This window comes from Callorhinus ursinus, unplaced genomic scaffold, assembly GCF_003265705.2.
Source record: "Callorhinus ursinus isolate GAN/ISIS: 27379988/994484 unplaced genomic scaffold, GSC_fseal_2.0 scaffold2, whole genome shotgun sequence".
NCBI classification, from domain to species: Eukaryota; Metazoa; Chordata; class Mammalia; order Carnivora; family Otariidae; genus Callorhinus; species Callorhinus ursinus.
This window is the reverse complement of record NW_027397064.1, coordinates 61,636,792-61,655,856: the sequence shown is the minus strand read 5'-3', so window position 1 is coordinate 61,655,856 and position 19,065 is coordinate 61,636,792. Positions and strand designations below refer to the sequence as shown.

The following is a 19,065-nucleotide window of genomic DNA, read 5'->3' as shown; positions in this document are numbered from 1 at the left end:
GCAATGTTTTTGGCCTCCAGCTACTCCAAATTCATCCTCATTCCCTCTGTAAATATTTAGGAAGCATCTACTCTTTGTCAGGCATGATGCTGGGTGCTAGGCATACCGCAGTGAATGCGACAGACACTAACACTACCTCCAGCAACTTGAATCTAGCAGATATGAATTAGCATGTGTGGTTAGGCTCTAAGAGGCACATGAGAACATTCAAACGCTGGAATGGAGCCCCAGGCGAAGGGGAGGGCCACAGAGGAAACATACAGGGCAACCATTCCACGCTCTACTGACTGAGACTTGGTGTCGTGTTTGGCACCTCATTAACATGAAACAAAACTTTAAAAACCAAGAGGCATACAAAATAACTTAGATTTAACTTTTTTAAGTGAAAAGGAACCTAAGAAAATCAAGATGATTAAGGGACTCAATCAAGGCCACTGATTCAGTCGAAACCTTCATGGCCTTTGGTCAACTCAGTTCCAACAGCCGCCCTCCCTTCCCCCCACTGCCAGTCTCTCTGCTATGTCTCTCTTCTTCATTCTAACCTATCACCCACCTTGCTCCAGAGCTGGTTTCTATAAAAACCCGATTCTTATCCATCCTAACAGATTTCAGTGGCCAGACAGGATGCTGGCTCCTCCGTCCTTGTTTCCCATCATGCCCCTCGTGAACTCTGTCCTCTGGCTATGCTGGTACTCCTCCTTCTCGTTCTCTTTCATGACAAGGCACACAGTGCTTTTCTTCAGAAATCTTTGTAACTGACTGTCACAGCCTTGCTCATCAGTCAAGAGCCAATTTAAATGTCATCGTCTTCAGAGATACTTTGCTCAGCTCCTACAAGTAGAATTCATTGCTCCCTACTCAGTGCTCACACACCAATCTACCCACACTCCTATTCTGTAATTATCTGTGCCTATGTCTTCCCACCTTGACCCCCTATTATAAGCCCTTTCAAGACAGGGACCACAGAGGATTCATTTTTTATGTCCTCAATGTGCAACACAGACCAGAAAATCGTTATAGCTCAATTTCCATACCATAATCAAATATGGGGTAGAAGTGATGCTACCAGACACTCAGACACAGAACCACAACTCCTAGAGCCAAATCTAGTCAACACCAAATTCTAAGCATCTGTTCAAGGTAGCAGGGAACAGGAGAACGATGTAATGAAATAAGACTCATGCTAACAACAACAAAAAAAAGGCGGGGGGGAGTAAGTCGTGCACAGTGGAGGTCCTGAAGTGGACAGCCCCATGCTTCCCTCACTCCTCTGCACCCTGCTTCCTCCTTCCACACACTAAGGGGTCAGGTGTAGGGCCAACACAGAGAAGAGACTGGGAAATGCCAGACATACCTCAAGATACAGGGCTGGGAAAATACCTTCCCTTCCCCAGCAAGGTCATTTCTATGGTGACCAAAACTGTAAAGGGGAAAGCATGCTGCAGAGAAAACTCCTTTCTCTGCACTCTCCATTCTTAGCCTTCCTCAATAAATACAATCACATAAGAAATGAGAAATGGTTTAAAGGAGCCACATTCTTTCCTGTATAGGCTCAACACTTATGTTAATAGGCCATACAGGTCATACAAAATAAAAGGTCTACTCCACACGCAGAAGAACTAAACAGCAAATCCTCTGTTAGCTCAAATGACCTCAAATGTCTATAGCTTTGGAAGCAGAATCATACAAGTTGCCAAGCAATCTCCATAAGAAAGTATGGGAAAGTGGAACTGGAAAGAATGAGGAAAATGAGGGAGGAATAAAGTGATAGAAGGCATGAGAGAAGGGGAGGTGCATGCTGCCCAACTGACTTTAGGGTTTTTGTGTTCTGTTCGCTTGCTTGTTTGTTTCAGCTTTATGCTATAGCAACCACCAGTACAGGGTTAATATGGAACTGTCCATGCTGCCGGCCTCTTAGCTAAGCACCACAGAAGAGAAAGAATTCTGCAAGCAGTTACGCCTTACACGGCTGCTAACAATTTTCAAATAATGCAACATAACATAAATACAGACACTGTCGTTCACAAGTAAAGCTTGTAAATCCTATACACCAGCAACCCAAATAATGGTACAGGCTATGAATGACGATTCCACTTTAAATCCTTAAAAACAGCCCTGTATCAGGCTCCCTGCTCAGCGGGGAGCCTGCTTCTCCCTCCCCCTCTCCCTCTGCCTGCAGCTCCCCCTGCTTGTGCTCTCTCTCACGCGCACTCTCTCTCTCTGTCAAATAAATAAATCTTAAAAAAAAAAAAAATCTTTAAAAACAATGCAGTAGTCTGCAAGTACCAACATTCTCAGAAGAAAATCTCTTAAAGGATTCAGTTAATACATATGGATGAACCAAAGTCCACTGAGACTTCAAATAAATTTCAAAGGATTCAGGATGAACATGATACAGTTTAAGTAGTTCTAACAATCTGCATTATAATTTCTAAAATCTCACTGACCTCGGGGAGAACGGCATCTCTCACCCTCCCCTCCCCCCAAAAGAAATATTCAAGTTTTATTCACTTCTAATGAATTTATCTATGTGATATGCACCCTCCTGTTGCTCGAAGAAAATGCTGGTTCCTTTTACAGTTGCCATCCATATGAAGTACATAGTCTACAGGATTAAGGCTTATTTTTTAAGAAATAGCAACATGTTCTGCAAATATAAGCACCTCTTAGTCTGTGCCAATGCAGAGCACAGACTTGGATGAGGCAAATAGCTCCAACACCCCAGCTCTCTTTAATTAGGAAAGTTCCATGAGTTCTCAGGTTGACAGCAAACACAGCTCCTTCTCAGGCAGCCTGAGGGCTCCAGCACAGGACTGAATCTGTCCTAGTCACTGTTCACCTGTGATGTTTCTATTCGTTGCTAAGAAGGTACTCAGCTAGACCAGGGTTTTGGTACCTGTCAGCTGCTTTCAGATTACAAGTAGATGATCAATATGCAAAATAAATAAAAATTATCAAAAATCTTGCATTTACTCCTCAACCCACTTGAATCTGGTTTGTTTCTGAAACACTCTTCAGTGAGTCCAAATCATCCCCAGATTGCAAGCTCCCAATTGTCTCCAGTTGCTCAAGAAATATCAAATATGTAATACAGACCCAACACTGTGGATAGAAATCAGAGAGGCAGATGAACCACGAGAGACTATGGACTCCGAGAAACAAACTGAGGGTTCTAGAGGGAGGGGGTAAGGGGAGGGGTTAGCCTGGTGATGGGTATTAAAGAGGGCACATACTGAATGGAGCACTGGGTGTTATACGCAAACAATGAATCATGGAACACTACATCAAAAACTGATGATGTAATGTATGGTGATTAACATAACATAAAATAAAATTTAAAAAAAAGAAAGACATAAAGATGAATGACACAGGTTCTTCTTCTAAAAAACTTACAAACGTATGGGCGCCTGGGTGGCTCAGTTGGTTAAGCAACTGCCTTCGGCTCAGGTCATGATCCTGGAGTCCCGGGATCGAGTCCCACATCCGGCTCCTTGCTCAGCAGGGAGTCTGCTTCTCCCTCTGACCCTCTTCCCTCTCATGCTATCTCTCATTCTCTCTCAAATAAATAAATAAAATCTTAAAAAAAATAAAATAAAAAACTTACAAACGTATGAGGAAATTGGATGTGTAAGTCAATAAATGCATAGGGTGAAAAGTGCTATAAGAGAAATATCTCAACATACTGTAGGAAAACTAAGGGTCGTAATAATTCCACTCGGTCAGGAAGAAAAAGGCAAATAGTGAACGGCAATCCCAATTTCCTGAATACTTAGGAACCCCTAGGCACTGTGCTATCCTTTTTTAAGATTTATTTATTTATTTTGAGAGAGAGAGAGAGAGAGAGAGAGAGAGGGCACATGCAAGCAGGGGGAGAGGGCGAGAGAATTTCAAGCAAACTCCATGCTGAGCCCGGAGCCCGACACGGGGCTTGATCTCACCACCCTGAGATCATGACCTGAGCCAAAACCAAGAGCCAGAGGCTTAACTCACTGAGCCACCCAGGCGTGCCCGGGCTATCCTCTTTCAGTGCGTGATTGTATTCCATCCTCATGACAATCCTATGAAGTAGGTGTTATTAGGCCCATTCTACAGACAAGGAAACTAAGTCATGTAGATGAGGCTAGGAATCTCACCCAGATTTATCTAACGCTAAGAAGATTAATGCTTTCAAGTAAGCACTAAAAGAGGGTGGAAGGGCGACAGAGGAAGAGGAAGAACCTTTGAATAACATGAGCAAAGACAGAGAAGACAGGAAATATTCATGGTTTCTTGCAGATTTGGGTAGTAATTAAATGTTTACTTATTTAGTAATGAATACATATTTTAAAACTGCATCCTATATAATAGATTCAATATTTTTTTCCCATTCTCATATTTCATGAATTTTTTTCCTCAAAAGAAGACATGTAAGTGGCCAACAGACACATGATAAGATGCTCAATATCATTCATCATCATAGAAATGCAAGTCAAAACCACAATGAAAGAGATACCTGGCTGGCTCAGTCAGTAGAACATGCGACCTTGATCTCAGGATTGTGAGTTCGAGCCCCACGTTGTAGGACAGTTTACTTAAAAAAATTAATTTAATTTAATTTAAAAAAAAAACACAAAGAAGTATCACCTTACACCTGTCAGAATGGCTAGTCAAAAAGATAAACAAATGTTGGCGAGGATGTGGAGAAAAAGGAAACCAAATGCACTGCTACTGGGAATGCAAATTGGTGCAGCCACTGTGGAAAACAGTATGGAAGTTCCTCAAAAAATTAAAAATAGAACTACCATATGATCCAGTAATTCCACTACTGGGTATCTACCTAAAGAAAACACTAATCCAAAAAGATAGATGCATACCCCTATGTTTATTGCAGCATTATTTACAATAGCCAAGATATGGAAGCAACTCAAGTGTCCATTGATAAATGAATGGATAAAAAAGATGTGGTATATATATATACAATGGAATATTACTCAGCCATAAAAAGGAATGAGATTTTCCCATTTGCAACAACATGGATGGACCTAGAGGATATAATGCTAAGTGAAATAAGTCAGAGAATAACAAATACCATATGATTTCACTCATATGTGAAATTTAAGAAACAAAACAGACAAACAAAACAGACTCTTAAATATGGAGAACAAACCAGTGGTTGCCAGAGGGAAGGTGGGTGGGGGATGGGTGAAACAGGTGATGCAGATTAAGAGTACACTTATCGTGATGAGCACTGAGTATAGAGTTTTTGAATCCTTATATTGTACACCTGAAACTAATACAACACCATATGTTAATTATACTTCAATTTTTAAGAGTCCCCAAGAATTTGGTGCACCACTAACACTGTTATAGAAGACAACTGCACAACAGTGAGATTAGATTATGTTATAATGAAAATATCTAAAAGAAGTCCTTAAATTATTAATACTTTGTAAATCAATAAGTCACTAAGAGAGCACTCTGAGAGGAAGACTTTGTAAGAATTCAAATATATGGTGCAAAACTCTATTTGAGAATTTGGGGGGGGCGGTAGGGTGGGTGGTAGGAACCTGACATTTGAGCTCATATAATAAATAATTCTGCAAGACTTTCAAGGTTATTAAGAAATAAGGACAATTTGTTAAATATAATGTATGCTAATCTAATTTATTCTGACTAATTTACAAATTCCTAAAGAAATCTGTTGTGTATCATTAGTACACCAGCAATTCTACCCTACAGTATCTTTCCAGAAGGGCTAGAAATATGTGACATTACACATCATCACCACTAGGTGGGATCTCAACTAGTTTGTGAATCACAAAGACCATCAATAACCCGGTGCTAACTGGGAAAACAGGTACCTCTCTCATTGGGCTCTGGAGGATCGAATTATTTCCTTGGTGATGCCAAAAATTTATGTTTGGAGACGACACCAAATACAAACGTAAGACAAGCAAGTGTTGCAGAAGAAAATGAGAATCTAAGAGCATTTTCACCCAATAGGAGTGTGAAGAAGTAACCTCAATGAAAGATGAGTTTAACTTCAGAAGAAAAACAAGCCCCACAAATCAAATAGAAAGGGCAACTAAGATGTTTAAGCAGAAACAGCCTAATGGTGTGACAAAACAATGATCCCTTTTACAGTAAATAATTTCAAGATGCTTGATAGCCAACAGTCTTTCGACCTAGCTCCACGAGAATGGTGACTGATACAGAGAAGATTCAAAGCAAAGTCAGTAAAATGTAAAGGAATGACAAGAGTAGCTACAAAGAATGGGGTAAAATATGGAAACTCTGTTCAATCTAGAGAAGGGCTGCCTACTCAAACAGCAGATTACTGTGTAAAGAGAAAAGGCTTAAGTTTCATAAAGGATTTAGGAAGACGGGAATCCCTCCAAAAGCAGGGTCCTTCCCTGAAAAGGAAAGCTTCAGAAGAGAAGCCAGGTTTTTACGTTTTCAAATATAAGTATCAAATCGAACCCTTGGGCGCATGAGGTGGCCAGTGACGCCCCAGTGGCCTCGCCAGATGGGTGGTCTATGCTGATGGTACACTAGCGCCACAACACAGACAACCAAGCTCGACAAAGAGACTCTACCTGGGCAAGGCCTGTGTGGCTCACGTCATTAACATCCTTCTTTAAGCGATAAAAGATATGGGGCTATATTACCACTAGCCGGGGTATTCAAAGTCACAGATGTTAAGAAAGAAGAAATAAACTCAGAAAACAGACACACTACAGAGCAGGGCAATAACCCAAGAATAAAGAGAAACCCCTAACGTTAATTTCAAACCATTTGCTTCTGTTTATATGATTAATGTTTCTAATGCAAAAATCTTAATCTTCTTTACTGATAATCTTTTAAACAGCACAACTTGTTCTGCAACTAAAAGGAAGCTCATGCAAAATTCAATAGCTCTGCCTGGTTTAGACTGGAGCTAGCAGGACATTCAAATCCTGAGAGGTCAGCTCAACCTACACAGTGCAGAATATTAGCTCAATTTCTGAGTGCACCGCTGCCAATTTCTTTTGATTTGTTTTATTTCATTTCCTTCGATGACAGAGCCCATACCTAACAAACACAGTGAATCTCATTAACACTAAAAATTTTCCTCTACCTCTCCCTCAGGCTCACTCCTCTCCCTCTCAGACCCACGCTCTCTTCCACTAACAGGTTGGAAACCAGGGGCCAGAGCAGGATTTCCCTTAAACTAGAAGTACCTTCCAGGTTCCTCACACAGCCTTTTCCCAGCCACAAACAAAGCTTTGTCGTGATTCAAACCAGGTCATTAACTCATCCACAAAGTTCGACATACCTTTTAGAAGGATCTTTCTGAAGACACAGTGAGAGTAATTTCCTAAAGGACTTGCCGTACTTTTTCATCATTTCTTTATCCTCTACTCCTGTTTCTAAAGTGGGTGGATCGTTTTGCAAAGTCAACATTAACACCTGCAGCAGAAACAAACACCAAGACAGAATCTCAGTACAGCCTCTGCCCTAGTTCGAGTTCTTAATGTTTCACAGAAGCGCTAGGGACCATCCTTGATGAGGAGGTGCTTTCCCATGATTTTAACCTTCCCGAAAGTGTGTATTCAAAGTACTCATTTCCATTAGCGAATCTGTTCACATGCCCTTTCACCTTTTTGTTATTCCATTGACAGAACTTACAAAATCTGTTGTGTGTGTGAAGAACGAGGTCCCAAAGCCGGAACAGAACTGGGAACTGGCTCCCACACAGCCTCAGGGAGCACGTAGCTCCAGCACAGGCTTAGTGGTGGCTGGGAAAGGGGAGGGGTGGGGGGGGGCCGAGCAGCAGTGAGCGCTCATGTGTACAGGTCATTCATAAGTAAGGAACCGCCAGTACTCAAGGCTTCTGTTAACACACTGCCAACCCTAAAAATAAATCCACAATATCCCAGAAGGTAACACATGATTTTTTTTTTTTTTAATGAGAAAACCTACAGAATATCACTTAAAGCCTTGGCAAAATTGAGGCAGTAAGAACGCTTAAAGTTAGCCAGAATACGAGTTCCTGAAAATCATAACCAGAGCAAAAGGCCACACTGCTTCTGGAGGGGGGACAAAACAAAACCAAAATACAGCTTCAAATCAAAAAGGTAAAAATTCCATTCATTCACAACATCAAAATTACTTGTTTAAAAAAAAAGAGTAGAATTTGTAGTAAACTATTGACCTATAAAAGGAATAAACCTCCTTAATGCATAAATCAGCCTTAATTTATGCAAATGCTATACATACCAAGACTCCTTTCAAACACTTTCAGATGTGTGAATAGATGAAGGATTAAACTGACAGTTTATTGATTGTGGAGGATAACAGCAAACAGAAGAAAGTGGGCAAGCTGTGAAGTCCCAGCAGAGCCCCACAGGACGTTGGGCTGGGGTGAGCAATGGGACTTTGGATTCGGGTGGGTGGGACACGCAAAGGAGTGGGGAATGAAAGAAAACAAGAAATAAGAAAAAAATAATGCCGAAAAACCAGATGGAAGGGAAAATCCTGAGTTGCTTCAGTGCTTTTTCTCTACAAGGTCAGTTGAACTGACCCTTTTGATCCCTTTTACAATAAATAATTTCAAGATGCTTGATAGCAAACAGTCTCCACGAGAATGGTGACTGATACAGAGAAGATGCCTCAACTTTGAATTTTCTGCTAACAAAGGCAGGTATGTATACACACACACACCCTAATCTTAAGTATGTTAAAAATATGTACATAAATACAGAGAGAAAAGAACAATGTAATGAACTACGCTGAGACCTTAACAGGGATTGTCTGTGATTGATGAAATTATGAATGATTTATTTCCTTCTTTATTCTTTTTTGGACTTCCAAATTTTCCCTCATAAGAACATATTAACTTTATAATCAGTAAAATTATTGAACTTTGTTTATCCTCAGGTTTTTCTTAATCCTCCTAAATTTTTCCAGTATTTTCCTAGGAAAAGGTTGAAACAAGACAGAAACTGTATTCTCTGTAAAATACCTTCATCATTTCCCCCAGCTATTTCAGCCCCCAAACAAAATCTAATTGGGTCCATTAGCCCTGATACCACCATCTCAGAATAAGTGAAATAATAACGTAGGCCAGTTAAAAGAATCACAAAAATCTGAAAACACCATCCAAATGTAGGTTATTGCCTAAAAATACTGGGCTCCCTTATTTCAGATGAGTCACCAACATGACACAGCACAGGGGTGAAATGTCACAGAGCATTTAAAAAAAAATGGGGGAAATCCATCTGCAAAGACGATGTCACTGCAATCTATTTTTAGATTTTCCTTGGGGGTCTGGGGTCTTCGGCTATCAAAAGAGTAGTGACCAGCATTTGTCCCAGTTCTCAACCTCCACTGGCCAAAGTGATCGCAGTCTTCAGACAGCTCTCTGCTAAGAATGTAACGCGAGCTTCAAAGCCGGGAACTGGACCACTTTTGAGCTATTCTGTCCACATCCGACAACATTTAACTTGGCTGCATTCCTCCATTAATTCTCCTCAGGTCTAAGAGAAAAATGACTATGTTTAAGAGAATTACAGAACAGATTCCATTAAATCCTATTTCAAGCCCGACATATTATTTCCAATAGTAATTACTTTCATAGGAGGGTATTTGTGATAAGGCGCTGCTCCTGTTGCTAATTCAATGGCAGTTATCCCAAAACTCCACATGTCAGCCTTGAAGTCATAGCCTCTCACCTAAGAACAGAAGGAGGAAAAAACACAATTATACAGTAGGCAGGTCACCCGCCAGGAAGTCCATATTATGTTGGAGGTCTACGGCAGCGATGTACAACTTTGATATTACTTTGCTAAGGCCCACCAATCAGGAACTAAATCTTAGTTACATGATGCATTCTAGTAAAATGATTGACTTGAATGAAATGTTAATGTATTTAGTGATACAAAGCATCTTTTTTTTTTTTTTTTTTTTTTTACCTGTTCCATGACTTCGGGGGCCATCCAACACGGAGTACCAACAAATGTTTTTCTTACTTTATTCCGGGTAACATCACCCCCTGTTGCTAAGAATGCACTTACCCCAAAATCTAAAAGAAAAAAAAAAAAATCACCCTTATTTTATGTAAGATATTACTGCTTACACATTCTGACTTTATAAACCTCTCTTTTCCTGGGGACCTTTCCAGTGATGATGAATTGTTCCAAACACCATGAAGCTCTCTCGGGGGTATACCAAGGCAGTCCCGCCACCCGCCAACCTACACTTCAGAGAACACCATCAGCGGTGATGGGTCAGCAAGCCCACCAGTCCAGAAACTCAGCATACCAAATTATATGTTCTACCAAAAAGGTATCAGAAGTCATAACTAACCATAAATTATTAATTCAATAAAAATAAAAACGCATTCTCAGAGCCCTAAATATAAAGGATCTTAGCTTTTTGCTAAGATTCATTTCAACAAATCATTTCTAAGAATAGCATGGGGGAGGGGGGTGAATAGCACAGGAAGCAGTAAAACCAGTATGTGATGTAGTTTCTTTTTATGTGTTTCTTTTGTTATGATTATTTTCCAGCTTCTTTAATTCCACATCATCAATGTTTGGGGAGTGGATTTTTTTAAAGGTGGCTTGGGGGAGGGTGAAACAGAGGGGATTAAGACTACACTTATGGTGATGAGCACTCAGTAATGTATAGAATTGCTTAACCATTATATTTTACACCTGAAACTAATATAACACTATGTTAATTATAATTCAGTAAAAAGATTTAAATAAAGGATAATAACATTCATCTTCCACATTCTCACAGCCTTGCTTAAACAGTGCTGACACCTTAGGCAAAATCACAATAACAAATCCATGAACCCAGGTACCTAAAGCCAACTGCCCAGGTTTGTACAGATGTAGCAATCAACACAAGGGAAAAGCTCAGTCAGCAAAGTTTTTTTTTTTTCCAACGTTCGCTTTTTGGATAATTTTCTTAAGTATAGATACAATGGTTTGTAGAATGAAATAATACTCTTCTTAACATCTATTACATACTAGAAATTCTTTTTGTAGGATGATGAATTAGGCAATACTCTATATACATACACACGTGTATTTATGCAAAAATGATGTGCGTTTGTGACCACAGAGAAGGAATACCCGGTGATTATTAATGCATGCATTTCTGCATAGATTTTTATTAAAAGTTGAAGTTAGTTGATAAGTTAAAGTACCAACCACTCAAGGCTAATACAGACCTACAAGCTAGAGCCAACTCAAGGACAGCTCAGTAGTAAGCCAGTAAATGGTAATTAAAAAAAGTAGTCAACACCTCAAAATGCTGCAGCCGACTATGTATCCTGAGCCCCTTCAAATTGTTCTCCTATAATTCTCCTTTGTTGGTCCCCTTTGATGACTTGCCAGGATGACAGCAATTACCAAAGAACAACATCAAGCACAAGCCAAGGTCAAAATGTGTTAGCATTTGCTTTAGGCCTTCAATGTTGTGATGCAGTGACACTGTAACCAGTTCCCTGAGTTGAAATATATTGACTGTTTCATTTTATTTACATTTACATTTAATCAACTCCCAACAGGATTTCAACTACAAGTAAAAGGAATAAAAATTGACAAATGGAGTCTTTGTTCCAACTGCTCCTCTCATGATAATATTAAGCAAAAGCATATTTTGAAAATGCTATATAATTTAATTTGCACATATGTGCCAAACTCTAAAAGTCTTTGAATTCTTATATTTCTGAGGGAAAAATGAAGCCTTGTGAAAAGAAATCTCTAGAACCAGTGAAACAGTCTCCTGTGGGTAGGAGCAAATAAAATTCATGTTCTTACAGAAGAACTAGGTGAATTAAATTATTTGTAAGCATCTACTATATTTGGCTAGAGGAAAAGATAACATGATCGGCTTTGAAAAATATTAATTTCAACTTAACTTGTATTTCTGAAAAGTTCAACAATGAACCGAACATTCCATTTCTATTAAAATAATTTTGCAACAAGGATGCCTCGGTGGCTCAGTCAGTTAAGCATCTGCCTTTGGTTTGGGTCATGATCCCAGGGTCCTGGGATGGAGTCCGCACTGGGCTCCCTGCTCAGTGGGGAGTCTGCTTCTCCTGATCCCTCTGCCCCTCCCCCTGCTCATGCACACTCTCTCTCAAATAAATAAAATCTTTAAAAAAAATTTTTTATAACAAAATACTAAGTACATGTCATCTGTAAATAAGTAAGAATATGAGAAGTTGCTCTAAGGAAAAATAGATTTTTTTTAATGCAGTTGAAGCAACTCTACACCCCAGTCTCTCCTAAAAGATATAATCCAGATAAAAATCCATAGTTAACATTAAATTTTTTAATTCCTTAAAAATACCATATAATTACATTAGACCTTTTTAGAGATGCAAAAACAGCTGAAAAGAGTTGTATAGTAGCAATTTATTATGGACCCCTTCAATATATCCTTCATGATTCACTTATTTATTCATAGCCTCCACTTAGAACACTCACTTTAAAGCCATAAACAGATGGTTAAATGTCTTTAAAGCTCAGAACAAAAATTCCAGAAGCAGAAAATGCCAATCCTAACATCTACTCATGCTTATGACTCCAGAGTAAATACATAAGTGGCTCCTATGGATTGCCAATGTGTATACATAAAGATTTCTATGTACTGACAGACGACACTTTGACTGAAGTACATAGGGTACGTGTGTAAAAAGGAAAATTGCTCTATTCTTTCCAGACAGCATGCATAGGATGGTGAGAAGGAGGGGCGGGGGAGGGGCAGAGCCACTGAAAAAAGTCCTTATTTGCTAAGAGGGACGTCTATACCGCCAAAGGGAGTGCAACAAGACACACGTGGGTCAGAAACCATGAACGTCTGTCTGGCAACAGGGAATCAAAGGCTCCACACAGAGTTAACCAGTCCATCTTCCTGCCTCTGGGAATAGCTGCATCTCAAACCAGAAAGAATGCTGTCAGCCTAGGAACTGAAAGGCTCCCCTCACATCTTTTGAATCCACCCACTTAGCGGCAGCCTCCTAAACCCCCACCTTCCTCCGGCTTTCTCCAGGACCATGCCCTGGCAACCAGGCCTTCCTCGGTCACACACCTGACTTCTCCCTCAGAGGGCCTTAACGTCCTTCCCCAGGACTTCCCCTATCCTACCCAGGATAAAGTCAAAATCCCTCAGCACAACACGCAAATCTGACTCCCTCTTTTTTCCTCTCCTGCCCCAGCTGGAGACCTTGAGCCTCCCCCTGCTGAAGGACTCACTGGTTATCCCCCAGATCCATCATCAGCCCTGCCGTCCAACTGGCCCTCGCAGTCTGCCTGTGCACCGGATGATCTGTCGTCGTCCAGGTACGCTGTTCCCTCCACTAAGTGTAGCACGGTCAGGAGAGGCCGTTCTGCACATCCCGATTAAGAACGGCAGCATCCTTGACATCCTGACTCTCGGCGCCTTGGGGCTTTTTCACAGCTGCCCTTGTGTTAGGATGTGGTTAGTCTGATGTGCATCCAACACCTTTGCCTCGTTTGTGGTACATGATTAAGTCACTCCGGGAATAGTCTTATTTTTATATATGTGAATGTTGAGCCCCAGGGCAGACCTGCAGGGTTTTCGGTATTAGCCACCTGATATGGAGAGTGGGCGGACCCTCCAGGAAAGAGCATGGTCCTCACCGGCAGGGGCCATGCTGCTCCCAGCCATGTGGGTCTGCCAACCACTTAACCGGGGCTTCTGGGCCTTTGTTTCCTTACCAGCTTTCTCGGTTCTGCTAATTTTATATTACATTCATATGGATAACACTCTTCTGCTTCTTTTCCCCATGTATAAATCTGCTTTCCAACAAATGTGAGCTCGATCGATAAGCTACTATTCTTTGCCTTTGAACTGGGGTGAGGGTTAAGCACGAACATTTTTACAGTGGTAGATACAAAATATGAAAGGTAGGTTTCCTGGCTTTAAGCCTTGACCAGCAAGGAAAGGGAGGCCAGGAAACAATGAACAGAGCTACACTGTGCTGTCTGTGTGGACAGAGGAACTACGGGCTGTCATAGTCATGACAGGTTCCACACCCAGTGGGGCCTCGGACCACCTGGCCTTCGAGAAGAGGTTAAGACCTGGATAAGCAAGCCTAAAAGGACATGGCATTCCAGACAGAGAAACAGCCTGAGCAAAGCACAAGTGTTGAGCAAAGAAGAAAAAGTGTGTGACAGTTGCAAGGGTCGAATGCTCAAATACCTAGAGGGGCCAGGCAGGAATAAGGGGGGAGGGGGTCCTGCACAGCAGCAGCCCAATCTCAACCATTAAAGGGCACTTGATACTTAGTGTCAGCATAGGGGGACGCTAGGCAGTGCTGGGCCCTCCCCAGGAGCCCATTCTCAGTGTAGGCTGCTTCTAATCCACTGGAAAAGAAAATCACCAAAGAGGAATAGGGCCTGGTGTGGCCGATGTCCCCATTTTCCCAGAGCAAGCCAAATACCAAGATCTTTATGTAAAACCTCTCTTTTCTGTTATTGTTGGCAACAAATTTGCTTTAAAAAAAATTGGAAAGGCAAAATAGAGCAATTACGCCTCCCTGGTTTAGCCTGCAAAACGAATCTGCTAAGCCACTATGAGGCCTAAAATTTACTGAAAATACTTTAACATACACCATATGCAATATTATATTCGTGAGACCCAAGTGGTCAACTGGCATTCTGACTCAGAGTGCCCAGGGCTGGAAGGTTCTGGTCGCATTTGATTAAGGATGCCGGAAGCAGCTGCTAAAAGTATTTCTGCTATCTGTAAGTATAAATAAGTATAAGCCAGGTGAAGGCCCAAAAGGGGCTATTATTGGAGAATAATAATGCCAGTCACCTGTTGGCAGGCATGATGCATGTGAGAAATAAGCCTTCTCGGATGAAAGTAAAGGTAGTTAGCACACAGAGAATGGCTAAAATATTTATTTTAGCTATCCTCGCCACTCTTGCATGAATAAAAAGAATCCAGCCAGGCCCAGGAGTAAGCTAAGTCCCTCCCCAGTTCTAGATCTAGTTCGAATCTACACGCCAAGTATACGTGTACAAGAAAACTGCATCTGGAATTTTGGCAAGTCTTCACGTGGATTTTTCACTCACCTAGAGGGACAGAGAGCAGGAACTTCCTTGAGCCTACAGAACAAACCGTGAGAACTCTTTAGGGACTTGCTTGCCAATGAATGGCAAAATTCGGCCTGAAACTTGATTTCCTTAAGACCCGGGAGTGGCGTTGCAGGTGAAGAGCCAACCCTAACCCTCACCTGCCTCCAACATCTACAATAGCTACTAATACCTAGAAGGAGGAAGCTGAGTCACACATGAGAAATTGGCTCAGGTTAATTCAACACTTGGCCAGAGAATAATGGAATCAACATTGGATGGCTCAGAGCATCGCTTCTCGGCCTTTTGGCTAAGATCAAGTGTGGATGGCTCAGAGCTTCCTAAAATGTACTCAAAACAGGTTACAACAGATCAGATCCCTTGAGACCTGCCAGCAGCTGGCTGGGGGTCTTGGAGAGCGGGAGCCACCGCAGACGTGGGGCCCCCTGGCAGCTCCTTGCTTGAGTCAGTCTCTTTTCCCCAGTGGCCATGGTCTAGAAAAGCAGGGAAGCACTGAGACTGTGGAGGAGCCCAACTACAGAGTCTAAGAACCAGGGAAGGGAGGGTGAGCCTGATCCATACAGCGCCCCCAGACCACCACGGCACTCGCTCTAGCCAAAGAGGAAATCTGGGGAAAGGACTCACACAGGGATGTTCAGGAGCAAAATCAACAGGGCCTGTACCTTTAGAGAGACTCTGGAAGTGGAAAGGATTAGACAAATTCTTAGGAAAATACGATGATTTAGTCGCTATTAGAATTGAAGGAGAGGAAGGAATTAAAAAGATTAAATGTCTTGCCAAAGACCACATACATAGCAAGTTATCAAGGGTCTGGATAAAATCCACAGGCCTTCACAGAGGAGTTAGCCAGTTAGCCCTGGTTTCCTTTTTGAGAAAATTCAGTGTATTTTTCTGTACTGAAAAGGAAACGCAAGATGAGTAATGGGGTTAATACTCCACAACTCTTGAGCTCTTCCCTGAGTAAAGATCAAGTTGTGATTACCCAACACAGAAAAACTCGTTTGAGGTTCCCTGGTTAATCTGAAATGTCATATTTATATCATCAAAAACAATCCCTTCACAATTTGGGTTGACTCCCAGGTTTATTTATTTATTTTCTCACAAGAGACTCTTAAGACTTGACTGGCAAAATTGAAGTGTGCTTCTAAACACCCAGGAACATTTTCAGGGCTGCCAGCATCCGACCTTCCTGAGTCCCCCAGGTTTCCTTAAAATGCCATGCTACCAATGTTGGATGAATGAAGAAGCACGTAAAGAAGTACATTATGATTTAAATAATGCAAACTATATAACCGTGGGTATAAAACAGAAGCAAATATTTTCCTAACAGAGCAAACTATGGAAAGTTGTTTTAAACATCGTATTGAGTTCTTATTGTGTTGTTTTTATAAAAGGTGTGCCGGTGGTAGAGCACCCTACTCACGGTTCCGGAGGCTCAGGGTGTTCACAATAACCTCTACTCCCTGTGGGATTTAAAGCCAGGGGGCTTCCAGAGCTTTGATTTAGACACAACCCCAGCCTTCTGGTGAGAGCTAATGTGGGAACATGTGATTATCAATTTAAATAGCAATATTACATGATCCAAACAGCATGAATAGAAGAAATACATTAATGTGCCCAGCATCCGGGTCCTCAGAACTAAAGATGTCATCTCGGCTTGCTGGCAATTCCTAGGCACCCTCTCCCCGCTGGCTTTCTTGGTGAGGGAAGGAAACTACAGACCAGGGTAAGGAGAGGCTTTAGCAGTTACAGAATCAAAAGTACCCCTCTTCCGACTGCAATCCAGCTTATTCCATCCAGACTCATCTTCCTCAAGTGCAGGTCTGACCGTAGCCCCCTCTGGTTAAAATCTGTCTCCGGACAAGGCAAGTGGAAAAGGGCAAAGCCCACCCCCCCTGCCCCCCCACCCCATCCCCACGCGGCCACAGGTCCCTGGGCGGGTGGGAGCTGGCAGGCTGCCGGACTACTGCTTCCAACTGCAGTGCCTCCTGGTCACCGCATGCTCTGGCGCCGCGGTTTTAGCTGCTTTCACTGACCAAGGCCCTGTTTTCCAGTTTCATTTTCTTAACGTATGATGACAGCCAGCCTTTCCACCAGTTTTTCTGTTTATTGCATTTTTGTTTATAAATGAAGTAGGAACGACTTTTCACTCTCCTGGAGCCCTGCCATCTTCAGAGAGTCTGAGAGCCGCCGCTGCACGGAACCAGGGAGGGCCGTCCCCTCAGGCCTGCTGGGAATCCCGGCAAACCCAAACTTGGAAGTGGTTGAGGGGACGCCTCCAGTCCGCTGGGTGGGCACTGCACCTCTGGGTACCTGGGCCATGCTCAGCAGAACGCAGCTAAGCCAGAGCAAGAAGCTGGGCCCAGATCCCAAGGGGCCAAGTGAAGATGTGGCAAGACCTGGGACGTGGCTGCCAACACTCCCTGGGCTCGGCTTCTTCCTGAAATAACACCGCCTTGCTCAAAGGAGTTTTCTCACTCTTCTGATGGTGGCGCTTCAGTGCACCATGAACGGAACCCAACTCTTTAGAGGCCAAATGGTGACACACTTGGCGTGGGATTGTGTGGTCCCTACTCAGAGGCGTGCCCTGAGGTCCTGACCATTTCTAGTGAATCTCCCACCAACAATCCCTGAAACTAAAGGGAAAAGAAGAGGCACCAAAGATGGACACAGTGAGTACCAAGGAGCCACATTTCTGCCCCAAGAAGGCACTCTGGAATCAAACAGGCCTGTGGGTGATCCCGACTACACTCCCCGATCATTTACTTAACTGCTTCAAGCAACGGTTTCACAAGCTATAAAATGGGGAGCTCAGAACATATATAGTAGATTCTCAATAACAGTACTTGTTGGCTGCCTACCCAACATCCATTCTTCTCTGCCAGAATCCTGATTTTGTTTGCCAGGCCTCAGGGGATTAATCGTACTGCTCTAAGCCAATCATGGTGTTTGGTTCCTCTTACCAGTGGAGGATCTGAGGGTCTGCCCTAGTTCTGGCCCATAAGATCCAGGGGGCAAACAGTGCAAGCTCGTGCACGGAAATTCTTTGCCTGTATAGAAGAACCACCATACAAGGCTCCTTTACTGCCCACTCCCCAGCCTGCTGAGGGCACTGCCATTGAAGATGAGAAGCTGGGAGTGAGCAGCCCATGGGGACAGGCTCTGGCCGACACAGTGAGATGCAGAACAGAAAGCAGGATAGAGCCCATGACCTCTGGGATATTGCTGGGCTTCTGTACCAACCCTGGAACCAAATGCCCCAGACTTCTGTTATGTGAGATAATTAAATGTCCTTATTGCTTTATCTCCTGCCCGTCAAGCACTCTGGCATTTGTATCCAAAGGCTTCTTAACTCCAAATCACCTGTCTTTCCCCAGGCCCACCATGTTTATTCATGCTTCCTGATGCTAAAGGCACTGCAATCCCCAAAAGGACTCAGTAAAATCAGCAAGAAAACAATTTAGTACACAGTGAAATTCTGGAGTTTTAAACAGCTCTAGTATTAAGCATGGCTTTTAATGCCAGGGGCATAAATCAAAACAAATAAATGCACAGGCATCTCAAAGGGAAAAAAAAAAAACCATGCAAGAAGAGTTTAATTCCCTTTTTTTTTGCCAATAGTTTCTGTTTCGGGCTACACTCACATAAACCTTCCAGAGACAGAACAATACACTTCTAAGAAAATAAGAGAAAGAAGTATCTTTGACTTTTGCTACTAAGTGGGGTCCACAGACCAGAACCATCAGCATCACTGAGGAGCCTCAGAGAAATGCGGACTCTTGGGTCCCACCCCAGACTTACTGAGTCAGCATCTGCATTGTAGCATGATCCCTAGCTGATGTGATGCACAGGGAAGTTGGAGAATCATTGCTCAAGAGTATGGTCTTCCTAGCAGGTGCTATGCCCTGATTCGGTACAACTGGATGATCCCAAAGTGTTGCCAACACCACGGCTTCCCTCTTTC

General features: G+C 42.4%; 1 protein-coding gene across 4 annotated transcripts in view; it reads right to left on the bottom strand.

Annotated features, from left to right (window-relative positions):
- Positions 1-19,065, bottom strand: part of STK39 (serine/threonine kinase 39) — a 296,558-nt gene that overhangs the window by 186,006 nt on the left and 91,487 nt on the right. For 3 of the 4 annotated variants that reach the window (XM_025853633.2, XM_073882927.1, XM_025853639.2), the window contains 3 exons: positions 9,933-10,042; positions 9,591-9,692; positions 7,295-7,428 (listed from right to left, as the gene is read on the bottom strand). In XM_025853633.2, coding sequence (XP_025709418.1) covers positions 7,295-7,428; positions 9,591-9,692; positions 9,933-10,042 — 346 coding nt within the window. The remainder of the gene's footprint in view (positions 1-7,294; positions 7,429-9,590; positions 9,693-9,932; positions 10,043-19,065) is intronic. The other variant, XM_073882923.1, reaches the window with a different exon arrangement.